The sequence below is a fragment of the Corticium candelabrum genome, chromosome 22 (genome assembly GCF_963422355.1).
Source record: "Corticium candelabrum chromosome 22, ooCorCand1.1, whole genome shotgun sequence".
Taxonomy (NCBI): Eukaryota; Metazoa; Porifera; class Homoscleromorpha; order Homosclerophorida; family Plakinidae; genus Corticium; species Corticium candelabrum.
In genome coordinates this window covers 62,701-85,776 of record NC_085106.1, presented here as the reverse complement: position 1 = coordinate 85,776, position 23,076 = coordinate 62,701, and the positions used below count along the sequence as shown (strand labels likewise).

The following is a 23,076-nucleotide window of genomic DNA, read 5'->3' as shown; positions in this document are numbered from 1 at the left end:
GACTCTGACGTCATCGGACGTGCAACATGGATGACGAATGCTTAGTGGGTGGAGGAAATGCGGCAAAACGCAGGAAAATAGATGCAGATGATGACGATGATGACGACGATGATGTAAGCATTTTGAGTCATGGAGGTTGGTGCTGATCATTAGCTAAGTTATTGAAATCAATGTGTGAATCTCAATTAATAATAATTAATTAGTAATTATTAGGTCATGTTAAAGAGGTTGATGTTGGAATCACAGAATACGTCAATAATTCTGACAGATTCTCAGGAATTATCAAGCAAAGGTAAGCAAAATATTAATTTTTAATTTAATTAATTAATTAATTAAATTGAGTCATTGTGGAAGGTGGGTTCTGATGGTTTGATGGGGTAGATAGTCAGTAACAAGAAATGTTGAGCAAGTTTATGGGAATGGTTTGTAATGATCGAGCTCAAGATGTTGTGTGTGTGTGTGTGTGTGTGTGTGTGTGTGTGTGTGTGTGTGTGTGTGTGTGTGTGTGTGTGTGTGTGTGTGTGTGTGTATGGCGCGCCATTTGTGCCGTAATTCGCTATTTCTACTTAAGTAGAAATAATTCTATTTAAGTGAAATTCAATTCTACTTAAGTGGAATTCATTTCTACTGAAGTAGAAATCAGCACTTCTACTGAAGTAGAAATCCATTTCTACTTAAGTGAAATTTGTTATTTCCACTTCAGTTGAACTGAATTCCACTTAAGTGGAAATGAATTCTACTTTAGTGAAAATAGACCACTGAATTCTACTTAATTAAGTAGAATCATTTTTACTGAAGTCAACTGATTACTACTTAAGTGGAAATGAATTCTACTTAAGTGGAAATGAATTCCACTTAAGTAGAATTGAATTTCACTTAAGTAGAATTATTTCTACTTAAGTAGAAATAGCAAATTACGGCACAAATGGCACGCCATGTGTGTGTGTGTGTGTGTGTGTGTGTGTGTGTGTGTGTGTGTGTGTGTGTGTGTGCACGCACGTGTGTGTGTGTCATTTGGTTTGCTTACTAATCCTTACCTTAATTAAGTTAATTATTGTATGGCATTATAGATATTCTGATTTCAATGTTTATGAAATTGACACGAACCATGCAGTCATCCATATGACAAACACAACACCCGTTGAAGAAAACGATCAACCCATTGTTCAGCATGATTTACTAAGTGAAACAGACAGACTCAAATTGAGACAAGTAGCTGACAATGACAGCAACACAGAATCCATACAAATTAAGGTACACGAATGCATGCACATTGTAGTTAATTAATTAATTAATTGTGTTTTTTGTGTAATGTTGTCATCAGCTACATTATTATCTTTACTGTTATTTTCGTTGATTATGTTTCATTTTACAGTAGGACACCACTTGTCCGACAGCACGGATTATCCGACGGTGCATGGCTTGTCTGAACTGCGAGGCTGTGCGCACACTAGGATATACAATTCCTGTGCGTACAGTACTGTATCCGTGATCCACGTGTCGTCAAATTAAATGTGAAGCTCTAGAAACGGTTCTTTAGTACATGGAAGAACAATCTGAAGTTTCAGTAAGCACAATGGTTCTACTGAATGGGCTGCTGATGAAAACTACAGCAAGAAGAGCGAAAGCATTGATCTAGACTAAGATTAGTGGTTACTTTAAGTCTTGACAGTTCCCATTAGTGTTCTCCCTAGTCAAAGAAGTTGTACTGTATTAGTTGTTACATGTACAATTAGATGTTGAGCTTCTTTAATTAAGTATTTTGCAGTCATTTTTCAAAATGCGTCAGTTATCCAACCTTTTCAGTTATCCGACGTTTTCAGTTATTCGACGTCCTTTTGGTCCCATGCCCGTCGGATAAGTGGTGTCCTAGTGTATAATATTAATTATTATTTTGTTAATATATTGTATTATTGTATTACATTTTAATAATAATTTTTATTATATTAATTATTATTTTGTTAATATATTATGTCGTGCTCGAACAGATCAGTCTGGTTTGTAAAGTCTATTACAAGTACAGGAAGCAAACCCTGCTTCAGAAGTACTTAGACCATCACGGCTGTCTAGAAAGAAGACATGACTTTACGAAGGATCCGAGTAGATCCCAGAAGCACTGTTTTCTGTAAGTGCTGCAGGTTGTGATGACCTGGAATAATGTCCAGCCACCGTGCAATACCTGCGTGCACTGTGCCCAAAGCTCCCAAGACCACCGGAACCACCAGTGTTCGACAATGCCACATGCGGCTTATCTTCACTTGCAAGTCGCTGTACTTCGCCAACTTAGCATGTTTCTTGCCAATGTTGCCATCAGCAGGACAGCTGATATCAATAAGAAGACAAGTGTTTGTCTTCTTATTTCTGAGACAGATGTCTGGACGATTGGCTTTGATCTTCCTGGCAGTGGGGATGGTGGTATCCCACATCATAGTAATGTCATCCGTCTCCACAAGCCTATCAGGATGATGCCGGTACCATCTGCTCTCCACTGGAACCCCAAAAAATGACGACAAACATCCCAGTGAATGATGGATGCCACCTGATTGTGTCGATCAGTGTAGTCCATTGGTGCCAAAGCACTACAGCCTGCCACAATGCGGTTGACTGTTTCCAGACCTACACTGCACATGCAGCAAGTAGGACTGACATCATGATGTAGAATCTTGCGCTCATATTACCGAGTCCGAAGAGCTTGGTCTTGAGCAGCAACAACCAGTCCCTCAGTTGCAGTAGGAAGATTTGCTGCCTTTAGCCATCCATAGGTCTCTTTCATGTCCACAGGCGGTTGCTCAGTGAGACGGCTATACTGTTGTGCATAGGCTTCCTGCTCCAGGACCGCACACGAAGAGAACTGCAACACGTACGGTAATGTCTTGCATCTGTTTCAGGCACTTGCTCGAAGCCACCTTCAACCGAGATGGATGCATTCCTGTGTAAGTTTTGCAATTTGTCATTTGAAGCAAGACTCCTTCGCAGCTGTGCAGTAAAGCGACAAGCCATGCGCTTGATTGAGTGTGAAGATTTTCCGGAGTCACACTCCCGTATCATCTGTATGAAAGGATCAGAACTGTCAGCAAGGTAACAGTTCAGCCTCACAATACAAGATTGATATGTCGACTCAATCTGTTGTAACCCCCTACCCCCATCACTGCAAGGAGCGTACAGTCGGTCAACGTCTGCAGCAGGATGGTGGACACCGTGCATAGAGAGGAGCTTCCTGGTCCGTCGATCGAGCTGCTGCAGGTCTGTGCACCCCCAATGAATAACGCCAAAACTGTAAGTGAGAACCGGTAGTGCAAACCCATTGATGGTGTCGCGCGCGAGAATCCAAGAGCCTTCGGTGTGCACGGAAGACGATGTAGTTCGACTCGTGGTGAATGAATAAATTAGTATTACGGACTATATATGAATACACTCATGCACATATGCGCACAAGCTCTTCAACACCACGTAGATAACAGTTAATAATTATAACTGTAAGCACCAATTCTCTCTGTCCCTTCTGTCTGTTGTGCTTATGTCCTTTGCACGCACTTTCTCCACCTGATTCTCTCCTCTCTCCTCTCCTCTTTCTCTCTTCTCTCCTCTCCTCTCTCACTCTCGCTCACACTCTCGCTGACCGGCAACTGCACCTCCAATTGACTGCTTCTAAAAATATCTTTAGCTCCTCCCCTGAATCTCTAGTCCCTCCCAAACTCCATATATATGTGTAGAGACGTGACAGATGGCTAGAATCTTGTTCTGACCATACAACTCAGTCTGGAGAACCACCTTCACTCTGCGGAAGTACTCACGACGGAGTCTCTCCCGCATCATGCTGTGCTGAATACCGTTACTCTCATCTACACCCAAGTACTTGTAGACTTGACCCGGTTCCAGACAGTTGATGGTGTTCGTTTTTTCTACTGTCACTCCAGAGTTGTGTCCAGATAGCCTGCCGTTGAAAAAATGTGTGCAACAGCACATTTGTCCAGACCAAACTTCATCTGGATGTCATCAGAGAAGGTACAAACTGTGTGCAACAACCCATCCAACTGATCAGAGTTTCTGCCATACATCTTCAGATCATCCATGTAAAGTAGATGACTGATGAGCTGACGTTTGGCAGTCTCACCATGCCCAGTGGTCATCCGGTAGCCGTAACCGATTCTGTTCAACTCCTTACTCAGAGGATTGAGAGCCATATAGAAGAGAAGTGGAGAAAATGAGTCACCTTGGAAAATACCCCTCCTGATCTGCATAAGCCTTGTCTTGATCGTACTGTTCCTGCAAGAAAGCACCATCGATGTCCTCCAACTCTTCATCACACGTGACAGGAACCTGCACAAGACTGGACTGATCTTATGCATCTGAAGGCATTGGAGCAACCAACTATGTGGCACGCTGTCATAGGCTTTCTGATAGTACACCCAAGCCATGATCAAGCTCTTGTGTCTGGTCTTACAGTCTTCGGTAAGCAGCTTGTTGATCAACAGCTGATCCTTTGCACCAAAAGATCCCTGTCGACAACCCTTCTGTTCCAGAGCCATGAGGTTTCTCTAAACCAAATGCCCTGCAATCCTCTACCTGATGACTGAGGTGAGGGTCTTATAGAAGACAGACAGACAGACACGTATTATATTATTGTATTACATTTTAATATTAATTATTATTTTGTTAATATATTATATTATTGTATTACATTTTAATATTAATTATTTTGCTAATGTATTATATTATTGTATTACATTTTAATATTAATTATTTTGCTAATGTATTATATTATTGTATTACATTTTAATATTAATTATTATTTTGTTAATATATTATATTATTGTATTACATTTTAATATTAATTATTTTGCTAATATATTATATTATTGTATTACAATTTAATATTAATTATTATTTTGTTAATATATTATATTGTTGTATTACATTTTAATATTTATTTTCATTATATATTTTATTGATAATATTACTGCATATAATTATTATATATTAATAATTTATTATTGTTGTTCTTGTGTCAGGTTTGTGAGGATAAGGCTGCTCGTACTGCTTTCCATGTACTCATCAAAGTCGAGTTTCCTCAGCTGGAAAGTTTTACACAAACCACAGATGACGGCCAGAAAATCATTTGTGTACGAAAACAAACAAAATCGCAGCAACGTAAGCAAAGTGAAGATAAAATTGGTAATGACAGTGACATTATATTTTTTAAAGAGAACAGATGGACAGCAACAGTAAATATGTTTGAAATTTTTTGTATTTGTATGTTTTAATATCAACTAAAGAAACAGTCATTGCAGGAAGTCATCGTGTTTTCATTGTTATGTTTGTTTGTCTGTCTGTTTTGTCTGTCTGTCTGTCTGTCTGTCTGTCTGTCTGTCTGTCCAATACGTATGTCTGTCTGTCTGTATATCTGTTTATTTGTCTGTCTGTCTGCATGTCTGTCTGTCTGTCTGTTTGCCTGTCTGTCTGTTGGTCTGTTTATTCATCTGCTGTCTTTTTGTTTGTGTGTTTGTTTGTTCATCTGTCTGTCCATCCTTCATCCATTGATCTGTCTGTCTGTCTGTCTGTCTGTCTGTCCAGTACATATATTTTCAAAATTAAAATCTACAATCAACACAACTAAGCAACTCTACTGTCCCAATTGCACAAAATCTCTACCAAACTAAAACTCTACAGAAACCAGCCCTATATAGGGCTGTACAGTAAAGCACATTAATAATTGTGTGTATTGTTCATTCTCTTCACTTTCCTTGTATGTTCCAGTAAGTGGGATGTCTTCCTGGTAATCACTCTAGCGTTACATTGTTGTAACTGAACTGATAAACGTTGTCTCCAATATGTTGTAAAATTGGATGCATTCTGATGATCGTCCTCATCATAAGACATGAGAGAAAGAGTCTTTAAAAACTGTTGAGCCTCATCACCCCATCTGCCATAATGTTCAAATACCAAAGGGATTGCTGTTGGTGCATACCCTCCTGGTAGCAGTTGAGAGTCATACTTTGTATGTTTGATCTTTTCTCTTCTGGATGCGGCAGCACCATCAACATAAGCAGCTCTAGATAGGATGTCTTTGCTGAATGGATGTGATAGAGCAATGTCTAATTCTGCTGCTGGCGTGCAGAATGATTCCGCAACATAGATGTCTGGCCTTCCACTGGAAGTGGTGTAGTGATCTTTAGGTTCAATGTAGTACGGTACATGTAACTGGCTGAGACAATCTGCCCACACAGAAACTATAGAGTTGTGAGACCACACTGGTCCACCTCCAAATTTACAAGTCAACAGATGATACCCTTCTCTATCATCAATTGTTTTTCCACATTCACATTCGTACTCATCTGCCAACAAAGGCAAGGGCATTGCCATTCCCTTGTCTGTCTGTCTGTCTGTCTGTCTGTCTGTCAAATAACATTTGTTTCAAACATACATCTATAATACAATGCTAGCAAGGTAACTATATAAAGTTCTGTAACTATGAGAGTTTACTAGGACTAGATTTTAAAAACAAACAAACATGTAACACTCAAAAGAGAACAATGCAGACGACCCGGAGCCAACTTAGTGGCTGAAAAATTGGGTAGAGCAATCTACAGTACAGTCAATGTCATTTGTCAGTCTGTCTGTCTGTCCATCTTTTTGTGTTTAAACATCGTATCCAGTTTTGCACACAACTATTTATGGTCTGTTTAGGCCGTCGTGGTTGGTGGCCTTCTTATCGAGGTGACTACACTCACTTTGTTCTGTACAAAGAGAATAAAGACACAGGAGATGCAGTGGGTCTTCTCTCAAAATTTTTGAAGTTTGCTGTTTTAATGCATCAAGTCCACAACATTTAAATTCATAACGACCTCTTTATAGTGTAAAAGCATCAAACTTTGCATATGCAGGCAACAAAGACAGACGAGCGATCACAGTTCAGAGAATTTCTGTTTATCGGTTGGTAGCTCTATTGAGTGCATGTACAGCATAGAGTTTGTGTAAATTTTTATGAGTTTGTTTACTATCCAGGGTGACAGCAGACAAATTGTCTCAATTGAACAAAATTTTGAGAAATATGAGAGTTGGGAATTTTACGTGAGAAAAGTTGTTTGTGATGATGGGCAGGTAGTTGGGGTGGAAGGTGACTTGACAGAGAACGGATGATGCATGCAGACAGACAGACAGACAGACAGACAGACAGACAGACAGACAGACAGACAGACAGACAGTTGTGTTGATTATAGATTTCAATGTTGAAAATATATGTATTGGACAGACAGACAGACAGACAGACAGACAGACAGACGGACGGACGGACGGACAGACAGACAGACACACACACACACACACACATACACACACAAACACACATACACACACACACACAGACACAAACACACAGACACAGACACAGACACAGACACACACACACACACACACACACACACACACACACACACACACACACACACACACACACACACACACACACACTGACAGATGGTTAGGCAACAGACAAGAGAATAATGTGATATATCTACTATAAATTATAACTTTTTGCTAAAGATACGAGAAAGAGCCTCTTCGTCTTGGGCAACTTTGGGGCAATAGATTTTGCATTGTTCTCAGGTAAAATTGTTTTTTGATGATTTATGTTTTGAGCCTTGACTCTTAACAAACTAAAAGAAATGTTTTATTTGTATATGTCTATTGTGACAAGTGTGTGTGTGTGTGGGGGGGGGGAGCAGATGGTAGAGCGTTGGTGATGACATCCGGGATCTTGTATTCCATGATGAGGGTTGACGGTTCGATCCTGGTGGAGGCGACACTGTCGCAGTTTCCTTGAGCAAGAAACTCATCCACACTTGCTTCTCTCGACTCAGAAGTATAAATGAGTACCTGGTCATTGACTGAGGTGGACATGACCGCTGGCTTGGCAGCAACATCATGCAGCAGACGGGTACGTGTGGGCCTTGGTGTCCAGTCTCAGAGCTGCGCCATTGTCAGTGCCCCTGGATGACTCTGGCCAAGCTCCAGGCGTATTGTAGCGCTGGCCCCAAGACTCCACGTAGCGCATTGAGGCCCTGTCTCTAGAGGCAGGGGAGCTATCTCCGCAACTGATCTCAAGGTCGATGTCAGAAGACGTGGAGGGCTTAACACTTGTCCATTTGTGTGTGTGTGTGTGTGTGTGTGTGTGTGTGTGTGTGTGTGTGTGTGTGTGTGTGTGCGTGTGTGTGGATGTGTGTGTACGTGTGCATGTGTGTGTGCATGTGCATGTGTGTGCATGCACGTGTGCGCGCGTGTGCACACGTGTGTGTGTGTGTGTATGTACATGTATGTATGTATGAATGTATGAGTTGTTGTGTATGACTCATACACAGTTCACAGATCTGATGCCACATAGTACTCAATTTTTTCTAGAAATGTTGCTGGTGATTGTGACTGCAGAGAGCGGAGTCTCCAATCACTAAGAGACAAAGGATTTATTAACTACTTTGGAATGCAGCGATTTGGCACTTACAGCATTCCAACGTACGAAGTTGGAAAGTACGAATTCCTAACACATTGTCACACACTCACATGCACACGACCATCTAGTGAACGTATCACATTTTTTGTCAACGTTTACTGCTAATTATGCAAACAATTTTGGTAAAATTTTATAGAACGAGTTTAAGTCAATATTAATGATAAAATTAATATTAATGATTTATTATGTTAGCGCGTATTTTACCGGAAATACTAGCTACAAGTTTTATTGTATCAACATTTGTGTGTGACACCTCAGTGGTTTATACTTTTTAGATCAAGAGACAAGTGAACTAATCCGACTTGGTTGCTCTACTGTTGTTTACATTTTAGAGCATTGCTACACAGTAATTGGGCTACAGCTATTGATCTCATTCTCAATCTGAAAGCTCATGGTCAGTGCACATCTTTGTAATTTTAATTAAAAAAATAAAAACTTGTTGTAATTAATTATATGTATTTATATAAATATATACACTAATATAAATAACTAATAAATATTTAGTTAATATAAATAACTAATGAATATTAGTATATATATTTATTTATTATTTATTAGTTATTTATATTGGTATACATGTATATCTATTATTATTTATTAATTATTTATAGTAGTATATATATATTTAATATTTATTAATTATTTATATTAGTATGTATATTTATTGATTATTTATTAATTATTTATATTAATATACATGTATATATTTATTAGTTATTTATATTAATATATATTTATTTATTATTTATTAATTATTTATATTAGTATATATATTTATTTAATATTTATTAGTTATTGTATTAGTATATATATATATTTATAATATTTATTAGTTATTTATATTAGTATATATATTTATTTATTATTTTTTAGTTATTTATATTAGTATATATATTTATATAATATTTTTTATTAATTATTTATATTAATATGCATGTATATATTTATTAGTTATTTATATTAATATATATTTATTTGTTATTTATTAATTATTTATATGAGTATATATTTATTTATTAATTTATTAGCTATTTATATTAGTATATATATTTATTAATTATTTATATTAATATTAATATACATGTTTATATCTATTTATTATTTATTAATTATTTATATTAGTATATATTTATTTAATATTTATTAGTTATTTGTATTAGTATATATTTATTTAATGTTTATTAGTTATTTATATTAGTATATATGTTTATTTATTATTTATTAGTATTTATATTAGTATATGTATTTATATAATATTTTTTATTAATTATGTATATTAGTATATATACTTATTTAATATTTATTAGTTATTTATATTAGTATTATTGTGTATAGAAGTAGATGTCAGTACTGCTCACCAACTGTGGGCAGAGACAAAAGACGCGACAAGAACGCTAACAAAGATGCCACAACGCTGTACTATTGCTCGACAGCTGTTGAAAGGAATACAAAAACACGGTCTCAGAGATGCTTGCAATGCACTCAGTTTTGTCAGTATTTTGAAGCCACAACTTTGTTTATTGACAATCACTTTAACATTATTTTTCTATCTGATGTGTTAGATCCCACGTAATACACGTATGATGTATGTGCACAGTTATCAGAGTTTAGTGTGGAATAGAGTGGTTAGCAGGCGTGTTCAGAGATTTGGACTCAAACCTGTTGTTGGAGATTTGGTCATTAAAGCAAGTATGATATATATATATATATATATATATATATATATATATATATATATATATATATATATATATATATATACATGTATTTATATATCTTGTTTTGAGTGGGCACTTTGATGTTGTGAATGTGTGTGTGTATAGATTTGACATCAGCTGATACAGTGAGACAGGTGTGTGTGTGTGTGTGTGTGTGTGTGTGTGTGTGTGTGTGTGTGTGTGTGTGTGTGTGTGTGTGTGTTGTGTGTGTGTGTGTGTGTGTGTGTGTGTGTGTGTGTGTGTGTGTGTGTGTGTGTGTTGTGTGTGTGTGTGTGTGTGTGTGTGTGTGTGTGTGTGTGTGTGTGTGTGTGTGTGTGTGTGTGTGTGTGTGTGTGGTGTGGTGTGTGTGTGTGTGTGTGTGTGTGTGTGTGTGTGTGTGTGTGTGTGTGTGTGTGTGAACTGTTGCTGTTGCACAGAAAGTTGAACGAAGAGTTGAAGTGGAACTGTTAACAGAGAAAACAATAGACAATTACAGCATTCATGATGTTGTACTTCCTTTGCCAGGATTTGATGTAACATTTCCTAGTTATGAAAGTAAGAGTTCTAAATTGAAAAGTTGTGTTGTTGTTCTGGTTTTGTTATTTTGTTAATTTACTTGTTTGTGGTCTGTCTGTTATTGTGACTGTCTGTCTGTCTGTCTGTCCATCTGTCTGTCTGCTTGTCTGTCTGTCTGTTTGTCTGTCTATCTGTCTGTCTGTTGTATGTAGTCTGTGCAGTTGATTTGGTATATTGTGCAGGCAGCTCATGGTATGAAGAGATTCTTACTGGTGATGACATTACTCTGCAAATGCTCAACCACAGAGTCAAGTAGGCCATAAGTTCAATTCAAGCTACTTCTGTCAATTGTTTTATGATGTTCTTGCTTGTGTGGTTATGATAGAGATTATGCATTGTCAGGGTCATACAGAAAGATTGTGATGAAGCCTGTGGATATGACATGGTTTCTCATATTGACATAAATAATAATTACAGAATAAATTAAATAATAAATTAATTAAATAATAATTACAAAATAAATTAAATAATAAAAAAGTAATAATTACAGAATAAATTAATTAAATAATAATTAGTTACTAATTTAAACATTAAAGTACATAATAAAATAATAAAATACGTAAATACATAAATAAATGTTTATATATTGTGTTATGTGTATATGCCTGTCTGTTGTAGGGATGTGTTGTCATATGATGACAAGACAATTCCTCTCACTGTCACGGATCTCGACAGGCTGGAAGGAAAGTCTCTTGTACTCGACACAAAAGGCAACACATGAGCTTGTATATTATATAGAAATCGTATAGAAACTGTAATTTTGTGTGACATGCAGGAGGCAAACTGGCTGCAGTTCGCTTGGAATTCTCTCTTCCATCGTCGTGTTATGCCACAATGGCACTACGAGAAGTAACCAAAACTGACACATCGGCAGCATTTCAAACAACACTCAATGACTGAGATTAGTAACAACATAGAAAGTGTGCTACTGGCTGGTACAAAAGTGATTACTAAAATTAAAAGTATGAAAATGATTGACAAAAGTAGTCACGTGATTCAAGTAGTCACGTGACTCAAAAGGGTTAGTTGTCATGTGAGTTAGACGCTGCCTTTGATGTTGCATTTGACAGACCACACCGTGTCTAGTGATGTGAGGTAAAGGGTTGTGTTGTCTGGCCCTCCGAATGAACAGTTGGCTGTTTTATTTGGAGCGTGGATGATGCAGAGGGGAGTTCCACTGGGCGAATACACTTCGACTCCTTGGAAGGTTGATACGTAGAGATTTCCTTGAACGTCTGTCCGGATGCCATCTGGAATAGCTGGAAAAGGGAAAGAAATCAAACAGACAAGCTGACATACATACATACATACATATGTACATACATATAGACAGACAGACAGACAGACAGACAGACAGACAGACAGATAGACGGCAAAACACATACATACAGGTGGACAGACAGAAGATAGGCAAACAAAAATGAAACGAACTTTCTATCGTCTTGAAGAGACGACTGTTTCTTGTTTCGTGTCCATTGACAATGTCGTACACTCGTACATGGTGTGGATCGCTCCAGTTGAATTCAATCTGACATTTCTCGTGATTCTTTGGGTACCTAGCAGCTCCACTGTCAGCAACATACAGCAAAGACTCATCAGGAGAGAAGCAAAGGCCGTTGGGTCGTAGCATATCAGTGATGACTGGAATAGCTACTGAAGTACCGGGTAGGACACAATACACGTAGTTTCCAGCTTGCTCAGGCTGCAAAACAGCATCAGTCATAAAATTTATGATAAATGCAAACGGTATCATTGAGATTTTTGTTAAGCTGTTGTGTGTGTGTGTGTGTGTGTGTGTGTGTGTGTGTGTGTGTGTGTGTGTATGTATATATGTATGTATGTATGTGTGTGTGTCAGCGGGTAGACATAATCACAAATACTTATATGTTAAGTAAGTGGTTCAGGGATGGACAGACAGGTAGACAGACAGACAGACAGACCAATTGACAAACAGATGAACGGATGGATGCTGCCCTAACTTTACCATCTTTCCGTGGCCCTCATTTATCTGACAGCCATAATCAGGATCAGTAAAGAAAATCGAACCGTCGGACTTGACCACAACATCGTTGGGTGAATTGAAGGGTTTACCATCATGATGATCAACAACTACGTTAACCTAGCAACACAAATCAGTATAAGTAGACAGACAGACAGACAGACAGACAGACAGACAGAAACACATCCAGGAGGTATGTCTGTACAGGTGATTCCCCTAGTATTAGAACATTATGGGAGATGGGGGAAAAATGCAGAGAGCTATCTAAACACCTTGTCAAAAAGATCAAGAGGTGACAAAGGCCGACAAAATGCAAGTAAATTCAAAGACTACTGGAGGAAGCGAATTGCCATCAAACTGCAGCGGTGCAATGCTCGTGTGTTCCAGAAGAAGGCATCTGACATAAATAGCATTCTAGCATAAACAAGGACTTTATGTCCTTATAATCTTATAGAACTTGAAATCTGTATGGACTCGTAATTAGCCTTTATTTGCTATTGTACAATAGTTCATGTTTGAAAATATACTACCATTGACAGACAGACAGACAGATAAACAGACAGACAGACAGACAGACAGACAGACAGACAGACAGACAAACAGACAGACAGAAAACAGACAGGTAGACAGACAGACAGATACACAGACAGACATATGGATCACTGGCGGAAAAGGTTCAGCATTCAATTACAGCGATGCAATGCTAGAGTAATCCAACGCAAGATGTCATCCTTGGGTTGCAGAGTCCACGCAAAAACAAGCCGCTTTCATCTCCAATAATTAGTGTTGTAATAACTGGACCCTCTTTGGGTTCTTTAGTAGTTAGAAAATGTAATTTTAGTTCTCAGTTGGTTCAGTAGTTAATATCTGTAGTCTCTAGGTGATTCTGTATAATTTGACTCGTAGTTACATATTGTATGTTGCTAGATTCATGTTTCAAATATATGTATTGGACAGACAGACAGACAGACAGACAGACAGACAGACAGATACACAGACAGCCAGACAGACAGACAGACAGACAGACAGACAGACAGACAGACAGACAGACATACAGATGGACAAACAACCAGACAGACAGACAAACAATCAGGCAGACAAACAAAACATATCAAACTACCACTTTTGTAACATATCAATAGACAGTCAAGTGTCTATAGTGTGAGCAACCTTCATTGTCGTCAGATCAGTGCGTGTCACTGATCTTCCTTTATGCTCACAGCTCACTAGCCGTCCAATCTTGTCCAAACAGTTTCCATTTGTAAAGTTGCTCGGCTATAATATCAACCATACCATTTAACATAACAACCATGTCATTCCCAATAATAGTGTTATCAGGTTCAATTAATTAATTAATTAATAATGTAAAAATATCAACATCATGCATTTTCTGGGACTCAACTCCTTACATTGTTATATTGCAAAGAAGAGAGGAAACCTATAATACTAAACTACTAGTGTTCTTAATGTTGATGTTGCCTGTAAAGTGCAAGTTGACAAACAAAGAGACAGACAAACAGACACAATATTGTCCAAATAAGGTATTGACCAATGAGGTTAGGTTAAATGCTAAATTTTAATTAGTTATTACAATTATTTATTTTTATATTTAAATTACATCAATACTGTATATTACTATCTGTTTTATTTTATTTATTATTTTTATTTTATTTAGTATTTTTATTTATTTAATATTTTTATATTATATTACTATCTATTTTATTATATTTATTTATTATTTTATATTATATTACTATCTATTTTATTTATTTATTATTTTATATTATATTACTATCTATTTTATTTATTTATTATTTTATATTATATTACTATCTATTTTATTTATTTATTATTTTATATTATATTACTATCTATTTTATTTATTTATTATTTTATACTATATTACTATCTATTTTATTTATTTATAATTTTTGTATTTATTATTAGTTTACTATTAAAATCTTTAAAATTTTAATTGCTCTCTTTTGCTTGCACTTTAGGTTCGAAAGTTTATGATGATGCACTTGAGTTTGTATTGTAAAGTTAAGCTACTTCACAATACACACACACACACACACACACACACACACACACACACACACACACACACACACGCACGCTCGTAGCCCTCAAGCGACGGTGTAAACAAGCTTCATTTACTAGTTTTAGTAAAAAAAACATCGACGAACGTATCCTCGCGCGTAGGTCCGGATTCCAAGGCTCTCTCTTGAGGTATCATTTTACTGGCCACTGGGCTCTGTTTACTTTTAGTCTTGTTAGTGTAAAAAATCTGGGCTTTCGCGCTTTTATATTTCGCCGCAAACAGACCTAGAATACGGTTTTTTGTGATATCATGTTAGAAACTGAATTCGAAAGTCTGATGTAAACGCGAACAGAGAGCAATAACGTTTGCTAAAGTCTCGTTTACCTTTCTGAATGTCTCTAGTCCGACACCTTCACTCCATTTGTGCATTGCGTCTCCTGGAATGTCAGAGAAAATCAGACAGTCTGAAGACGTCAGATAAACGGGACCTTCCGCCCAAGCAAATCCGCTGGCAAGCTTTTTCCATTCAGCATCCGCGTCCACGACAGATCGTCCGACGTCGTTCAAAATTTCGATCCTAATTGCATCCGGTCTGTCACTCATGTTGAAACTTAGTGTGTATATACGGGGATTATCGAAATTGTGTAATACTAAATTTGTAATATACTATAATTTATAAAATATAAAATAATTAGTAAATTTGTAATATACTATAATTTATAAAAATAAAATAATTAGTAAATTTGTAATATACTATAATTAATAAAATATAAAATAATTACTAAATTTGTAATATACTATAATTTATAAAAATAAAATAATTAGTAAATTTGTAATGTACTATAATTTATAAAATATAAAATAATTAGTAAATTTGTAATATACTATAATTTATAAAAATAAAATAATTAGTAAATTTGTAATATACTATAATTAATAAAATATAAAATAATAAGTAAATTTGTAATATACTATAATTTATAAAAATAAAATAATTAGTAAATTTGTAATATACTATAATTTATAAAAATAAAATAATTAGTAAATTTGTAATATACTATAATTTATAAAATATAAAATATAAGTAAATTTGTAATATACTATAATTAATATAAAATAATAAGTAAATTTGTAATATACTATAATTAATAAAATATAAAATAATAAGTAAATTTGTAATATACTATAATTAATAAAATATAAAATAATTAGTAAATTTGTAATATACTATAATTTATAAAAATAAAATAATTAGTAAATTTGTAATATACTATAATTTATAAAAATAAAATAATTAGTAAATTTGTAATATACTATAATTTATAAAATATAAAATATAAGTAAATTTGTAATATACTATAATTAATAAATATAAAATAATAAGTAAATTTGTAATATACTATAATTTATAAAAATAAAATAATTAGTAAATTTGTAATATACTATAATTAATAAAATATAAAATAATTAGTAAATTTGTAATATACTATAATTTATAAAATATAAAATATAAGTAAATTTGTAATATACTATAATTAATAAAATATAAAATAATAAGTAAATTTGTAATATACTATAATTAATAAAATATAAAATAATAAGTAAATTTGTAATATACTATAATTAATAAAATATAAAATAATTAGTAAATTTGTAATATACTATAATTAATAAATATAAAATAATAAGTAAAGTTGTAATATACTATAATTTATAAAAATAAAATAATTAGTAAATTTGTAATATACTATAATTTATAAAAAAATAATTAGTAAATTTGTAATATACTATAATTAATAAAATATAAAATAATAAGTAAATTTGTAATATACTATAATTAATAAAATATAAAATAATTAGTAAATTTGTAATATACTATAATTAATAAAATATAAAATAATTAGTAAATTTGTAATATACTATAATTAATAAATATAAAATAATAAGTAAATTTGTAATATACTATAATTTATAAAAATAAAATAATTAGTAAATTTGTAATATACTATAATTAATAAAATATAAAATAATTAGTAAATTTGTAATATACTATAATTTATAAAAATAAAATAATTAGTAAATTTGTAATATACTATAATTTATAAAATATAAAATATAAGTAAATTTGTAATATACTATAATTAATATAAAATAATAAGTAAATTTGTAATATACTATAATTAATAAAATATAAAATAATAAGTAAATTTGTAATATACTATAATTAATAAAATATAAAATAATTAGTAAATTTGTAATATACTATAATTTATAAAAATAAAATAATTAGTAAATTTGTAATATACTATAATTTATAAAAATAAAATAATTAGTAAATTTGTAATATACTATAATTTATAAAATATAAAATATAAGTAAATTTGTAATATACTAAAATTAATAAAATATAAAATAATAAGTAAATTTGTAATATACTATAATTAATAAAATATAAAATAATTAGTAAATTTGTAATATACTATAATTAATAAAATATAAAATAGTTAGTAAATTTGTAATATACTATAATTTATAAAATATAAAATAATAAGTAAATTTGTAATATACTATAATTAATAAAATATAAAATAATTAGTAAATTTGTAATATACTATAATTTATAAAAATAAAATAATTAGTAAATTTGTAATATACTATAATTAATAAAATATAAAATAATTAGTAAATTTGTAATGTACTATAATTTATAAATATAAAATAATTAGTAAATTTATAATATACTATAATTAATATAAATAAAATAATTAGTAAATTTGTAATATACTATAATTAATAAAAATAAAATAATTAGTAAATTTGTAATATACTATTAATTAATTAATTTTGGTTCCGGGCACAGCAAAGACTTTGGTTTTCATAATGTTTAATTATAAATTTTATTGATTATAGCCAAAAGAATAAATTAGTTGTTGGACAGTAGCAAGCGTGCCAATAGACCAAATTTGATGGCTACATTGACTATTAGTAGTAAGGCTAAGTACACGTGTAGACGTAATTTCTAAATAAGTTAAATTAAAAAATTAAAATTAATGTTAGCGCTTGTTAGCAACAGTTACATACTTGAACTTTATCAAGTTTGTTTACCTAGTGAATGTGGTTGTATTATCTAAAAAGGTAAATAGAGACATTTTGTGCACTAAAAGTTGATATTAATTAATAATAATAATAATAAAACGCGCTCATAAATTTTTGAGCGTACATTTCCTGTTAATTAAACAATTTAAGAATTACAAATTTTTCGGAACCAAAGAAGCTCCGTACATAAAGTAGATCGACATACGGGATACTGGCTCGCTACCAAAGTCATCTCTATACACGTTTTTGGCACTCGACAGCATTTTTACTAAATCACAATTTATTAATTACATTACAATCAAGCGTGTTAATTAATTTATTTTATACGAAATTGCAGACATTCCATTTGTTAACGCACGCTAAGTATGCGCATGCTTGTTGATCACCTGCAGGATGTCCGTGTCTGTCCATTTCCTTCTCGTTTGGTCACTTCTCATCTCTCACAGTGTATCTCTAAGCATGTATAAATCTCACAGACAGCGATCCTCTACACGTCGTTCCACTCTCATCTCCAAACTCTCCGCTTCCATCAGAAAGAGAAATGACGTTTCTGTTTCGACTTTAGAAGGACCGCCAGGAATAGATTTGTTAAAGAAATGTTACAAGACACCGATCAGTGCAGGCAGAGTGGATATAACTGTCGAAACGGTAACAATAGAGAAGGAAATATGGAGGCGTTCGGTCACGTGATTAGTGTTTAATTATATTAGTTATTGATTTTATGAAGATCGAGATTGTAAAATATCTGTGCTAATTGTTGGTGGTTGTGTGTGTGTGTGTGTGTGTGTGTGTGTGTGTGTGTGTGTGTGTGTGTGTGTGTGTGTGTGTGTGTGTGTGTGTGTGTGTGTGTGTGTGTGTGTGTGTGTGTGTGTGTGTGTGTGTGTGTGTGTGTGTGTGTGTGTGTGTGTGTGTGTGTGTGTGTGTGTGTGTGTGTGTGTGTGTGTGTGTGTGTGTGTGTGTGTGTGTGTGTGTGTGTGTGTGTGTGTGTGTGTGTGTGTGTGTGTGTGTGTGTGTGTGTGTGTGTGTGTGTGTGTGTGTGTGTGTGTGTGTGTGTGTGTGTGTGTGTGTGTGTGTGTGTGTGTGTGTGTGTGTGTGTGTGTGTGTGTGTGTGTGTGTGTGTGTGTGTGTGTGTGTGTGTGTGTGTGTGTGTGTGTGTGTGTGTGTGTGTGTGTGTGTGTGTGTGTGTGTGTGTGTGTGTGTGTGTGTGTGTGTGCGTGCGTGCGTGCGTGCGTGCGTGCGTGCGTGCGTGCGTGCGTGCGTGCGTGCGTGCGTGCGTGCGTGCGTGCGTGCGTGCGTGCGTGCGTGCGTGCGTGCGTGCGTGCGTGCGTGCGTGCGTGCGTGCGTGCGTGCGTGCGTGCGTGCGTGCGTGCGTGCGTGCGTGCGTGCGTGCGTGCGTGCGTGCGTGCGTGCGTGCGTGCGTGCGTGCGTGCGTGCGTGCGTGCGTGCGTGCGTGTGTGTGTGTGTGTTGTGTGTGTGTGTGTGTGTGTGTGTGTGTGTGTGTGTGTGTGTGTAATTTAAGTTTGTCGCAGCATAATTTTGTGAACGAGACGCACAAGGCGATGGAGGTTCAGTGGGTTGGGAACAACAGAAAGGTGAGTGTTGTGTGATTGTAGTTGTTCTTTACGTACAGATTGGTTTATGTTCTATTGTTTGCTGATTGTGTAGGGTATCTTAGCCTTGGCAACATCTTCATATGCTGTGTTTACGATTGCTGGGATTAGAAGAGTAGCATCTCCATCAAGATTATGGAAATCGTAAGACAGACAGACAAGCAAACAGACATACATACATGCATACATTTTTTGTTTTGTTTGTACATACGTACATACATAAACTTGCTATACTCTAAACTTTCAACAGTCACTCTATCATGTCACTAGGTACGTCATACTTGCTGTACTTTATACGTCATACTTCATACTTCATACTTCATACTTGCTGGACAGAACTGACACTCCGGAGAGAGAGGCAATTGTATGTTAGTTCCTTGCCCAAGGGAATTTATGTATGTGGCCCTCCCGCACTCAAACTCTGACCCGAAGGTCCCGGATGTTGCCAATCTCCAACTGCACACTCTAACCAATTGAGCCACATACATACATACATACATACATACATACATGCATACATACATACATACATACATACATACATGCATACATACATACATTTTTTTGTACATACGTACATACAAGAGCCCCTAAGGCCCAGGTTCGATACTGTAATGACTATTCTGCAATCTAACACTACTGTATCAGAAGTCACTATCAGAAGTCACTATAATGTACCTCACACTTGCTGTACTTGCTGTAGACAGAACCTGACACTTCAGAGAGAGAGGCAATTGTATGTTAGTTCCTTGCCCAAGGGAATGTATGTATGTGGCCCTCCCGCACTCAAACTCTGACCCAAAGGTCCCGGATGTTGCCAATCTCCAACTGCACACTCTAACCAATTGAGCCACATACATACATACATTTTTTTTTGTTTGTTACAAGGACCCTTAGGGCCCAGGTTACTGCAGACACTACTAAGTACTTGCTACTATACTTTCTGATACTAGTATACAATCTACGATACTAGTATACAATTGAAACACTATCAGCAATCACTGTCTATATGTAAACTTCTTCTTTGCTTCTTGGACAGAACCTGACACTCCGGAGAGAGAGGCAATTGTATGTTAGTTCCTTGCCCAAGGGAACTTATGTATGTGGCCCTCCCACACTCGAACTCTGACCCGAAGGTCCCGGATGTTTCCAATCTCCAACTCCACGCTCTAACCAATTGAGCCACATACATACATACATACATACATACATACATACATACATACATACATACATAAATAGAGACAGACAGACAGGCAGACAGACAATCAGACATACATACATACATACATACAGACAGACAGACAGACAAGCATACATACATACATACATACATACATACATACATACATACATACATATAGACAGACAAACAGATAGACAGACAGACAGACAGACAGACAGACATACCTAGACAGACAGACGATAGACAGACAGACAGTCTCAGCAGTAAGATATGTTACATGCATGATACTGGTTCTTGATTTTTGTGTGATGCATTTGTATGTAGGAATGATGGTCGAACATTTAAAGACATCAGTCATGCAATAAAGCAGGAAGTTATTCTTGATGATAGAGGGATGCTGAGAAGTCCACTTGATCCGGCTTATGTATGTCTAAATACCTCAACTTTGCTGTTATTTGACATACATAAAACAGACAAACTAAAACACAGACAAATAGATACACAGACAGGCAGACAGACGAGGCCGGACTATATCGTTCTCAAAACGGATGTCAAGAATGCTTTCAATTCACTACACAGGCATCATCTCCTTGAACAAGTCTCTAATTTCCACCCAGAAATTTATCCTCACGTTCGTCAAATGTACTCCCACAGTAGCTCTCTGGTCTACCAGCAAGGCGATTGTATTGTCATCATTCCATCTGAAGAGGGAATCCACCAAGGGGACCCCTTGGGTCCAGCTCTGTTCTCAACCGGTATACATTCAGTTCTGTCAGATTTAAAGGGTTCATTTCCTACTGTCAGAGTTCTTGCCTACCTAGATGACATCTTTTTGGTGGGGGAGAAAGATGATGTTCTGTCGTCCCTGGATTATCTAAGACCAGCATTCTCTAATATTGGTCTTCAAATTTCTTCCAGCAAGTGTGAGATCTATTCCCCATCTGGACCTCTGATGTCAAGCAGATCTGATCTAGATGCCATACCTGTAGTTAGCGATGGGACTATAGTTCTTGGGGCTCCAATAGGCAAGAGAGAGTATGTGTCTGCAGCCTCTAGCCAATATGCTGAGAGTGGAAGGCTGTTGTGTGAGCAGTTGATGAAGTTGGGAGAGGTACAGAGTGCAATGCTTCTTTTACGATTCTGCCATGTTCCTCGCATGAACCATTTAGCACGTTTAGTTTGCCCTGACAGACTTCAGGCAGCTGCCGAGGTCCATGATAAGATTTCTCGTGAGACCTTCACTCACGTATTGGGATATAGTCACCTCACTGACTCTTCCTGGATGCAAGCTACACTGCCGGTCAGGTTTGGTGGTTTCAGCATGTCACCATGCCTCAGCACTTCTCGATTTGCTTTTCTTTCGTCCTGGGTTCACACTCTGGTTCATCTGCCTATTCGTTATCCAGACCTCAAATCCGCACTGGATCTTCTAGTCAACTCAAATGGTGTCGAGGAATCGATAGCATTTTCGCTGATGCAGGCTGGCAGTGATGGGACAGATATTACTGAAATGATTCAAGTTCCAACTAAACTACAACAGAGGCTGACACGGCAACACGCTAAAGAAAAGACGTCAGCAATGATCGAGAAGGCCCCCTCCCAGCGAGATGCTGCTAGGCTAAGATCGATTCAAGGCAAGGGCACTGGAGCCTGGCTGAATGCTATGCCCACCTCAAATAAGCTCGCACTAGTTTCCCGCGATTTTCGTTTGGCGGCTTGCTTGAGATTGGGGTTAGCCATGCCCTTCGATGGCTGTATTCGTCAGTGTGACTGTGGTTCTTTTCTGGACAGTTGTGGATACCATCTCCTAACATGTAAGTGGGGCGGTGGTCCAGTCTGGACCCATGAGTGTATTGCAAATGTATGGTCAGACTGTCTGCGCAGCTTACAAATGCACCATCACAGAGAGCCACGTCATCGATACATTACATCTGACAACCGCCCTGACATAACAGTTTTCGATGTTGGATCAGGGTCCAACACAGATTTAGACATTTCGCTAGCACATCCCTGGAGCAGTGAAGTAATTTCAGCATCAGCATCTACGGAAGGTGCTGCAGCATCCAGGAGAGAGCAGAAGAAAACGGAAAAATATAGCAGAGAACGACTTCTTGGTAAGGAAACAGTGACAGCAGTCCCACTAGTCTTGGAACATTTTGGTCGATGGGGACAACAAGCAGAAATGTACCTACAGCATTTGTCAAGTAGATCAACGGATGCCTATGGAACAACAAATGCCTCCTCATTCAAGACACATTGGAGGGAGCGCATGTCCATTCAGCTACAAAAAGCCAATGCTCGAGTCATCTACAGGAAAGTGGAGAGACTTTTAGATGATGCTAGTTAATTTGTGTTTTTCCAA

General features: G+C 35.8%; 4 protein-coding genes across 7 annotated transcripts in view; 3 read left to right on the top strand and 1 right to left on the bottom strand.

Annotated features, from left to right (window-relative positions):
- Positions 1 to 18: 18 nt before the first annotated feature.
- Positions 19 to 11,792, top strand: LOC134197526 (pseudouridylate synthase 7 homolog). 4 transcript variants are annotated; one of them, XM_062666866.1, is made up of 18 exons: positions 19 to 135; positions 214 to 292; positions 1,071 to 1,254; positions 5,013 to 5,151; positions 6,688 to 6,796; positions 6,856 to 6,933; positions 7,006 to 7,071; positions 7,543 to 7,605; positions 8,398 to 8,523; positions 8,839 to 8,900; positions 9,842 to 9,996; positions 10,069 to 10,195; positions 10,330 to 10,358; positions 10,641 to 10,758; positions 10,962 to 11,031; positions 11,105 to 11,164; positions 11,398 to 11,489; positions 11,555 to 11,792. In XM_062666866.1, the coding sequence occupies exons 1-18, from the start codon at positions 27 to 29 to the stop codon at positions 11,677 to 11,679; spliced, it is 1,791 nt and encodes a 596-aa protein (XP_062522850.1). In that variant the 5' UTR covers positions 19 to 26; the 3' UTR covers positions 11,680 to 11,792. The 4 variants fall into 4 exon arrangements, with proteins under 4 accessions (XP_062522850.1, XP_062522853.1, XP_062522851.1 ...); XM_062666869.1 differs by having other exon boundaries at positions 25 to 113; XM_062666867.1 differs by having other exon boundaries at positions 57 to 135; positions 204 to 292.
- Positions 11,661 to 15,437, bottom strand: LOC134197529 (gluconolactonase-like). Its single transcript, XM_062666871.1, has 5 exons — positions 15,207 to 15,437; positions 13,949 to 14,053; positions 12,764 to 12,898; positions 12,211 to 12,481; positions 11,661 to 12,038 (listed from the first exon to the last, which is right to left on the bottom strand). Exons 1-5 carry the CDS (start codon positions 15,423 to 15,425, stop codon positions 11,818 to 11,820), a joined length of 951 nt encoding a protein of 316 aa, XP_062522855.1. The 5' UTR covers positions 15,426 to 15,437; the 3' UTR covers positions 11,661 to 11,817.
- A 2,873-nt stretch (positions 15,438 to 18,310) lies between these two features.
- LOC134197525 (sortilin-like) overlaps positions 18,311 to 23,076 on the top strand; it is a 14,583-nt gene continuing 9,817 nt past the window's right edge. Inside the window, exons 1-4 of the mRNA XM_062666865.1 lie at positions 18,311 to 18,566; positions 19,448 to 19,510; positions 19,584 to 19,672; positions 21,039 to 21,138. Of these exons, the coding sequence (XP_062522849.1) occupies positions 18,312 to 18,566; positions 19,448 to 19,510; positions 19,584 to 19,672; positions 21,039 to 21,138 (507 nt within the window). The 5' untranslated portion in view covers position 18,311. The remainder of the gene's footprint in view (positions 18,567 to 19,447; positions 19,511 to 19,583; positions 19,673 to 21,038; positions 21,139 to 23,076) is intronic.
- Positions 21,298 to 23,076, top strand: part of LOC134197459 (uncharacterized) — a 1,911-nt gene continuing 132 nt past the window's right edge. The window contains exon 1 of the mRNA XM_062666789.1: positions 21,298 to 23,076. This exon is cut by the window's right edge and continues 132 nt beyond it. Within this exon, the coding sequence (XP_062522773.1) occupies positions 21,355 to 23,061 (1,707 nt within the window). The 5' untranslated portion in view covers positions 21,298 to 21,354 and the 3' untranslated portion in view covers positions 23,062 to 23,076.

Bases quoted from the DNA above. Each gene is read 5' to 3' on its own strand.
- LOC134197526 (XM_062666866.1), top strand. From the start codon at position 27: ATGGATGACGAATGCTTAGTGGGTGGAGGAAATGCGGCAAAACGCAGG. The intron at 10,196-10,329 runs GTATGATATATA...GTGTGTGTATAG, and splicing joins AGATTTGGTCATTAAAGCAA to ATTTGACATCAGCTGATACA. The intron at 10,759-10,961 runs GTAAGAGTTCTA...TATATTGTGCAG, and splicing joins AACATTTCCTAGTTATGAAA to GCAGCTCATGGTATGAAGAG.
- LOC134197529 (XM_062666871.1), bottom strand. From the start codon at position 15,425: ATGAGTGACAGACCGGATGCAATTAGGATCGAAATTTTGAACGACGTC. The intron at 12,899-13,948 runs GTTGCTCACACT...TTGTGTTGCTAG, and splicing joins CTGATCTGACGACAATGAAG to GTTAACGTAGTTGTTGATCA. The intron at 12,039-12,210 runs GTTCGTTTCATT...TCCCTTTTCCAG, and splicing joins TCTCTTCAAGACGATAGAAA to CTATTCCAGATGGCATCCGG.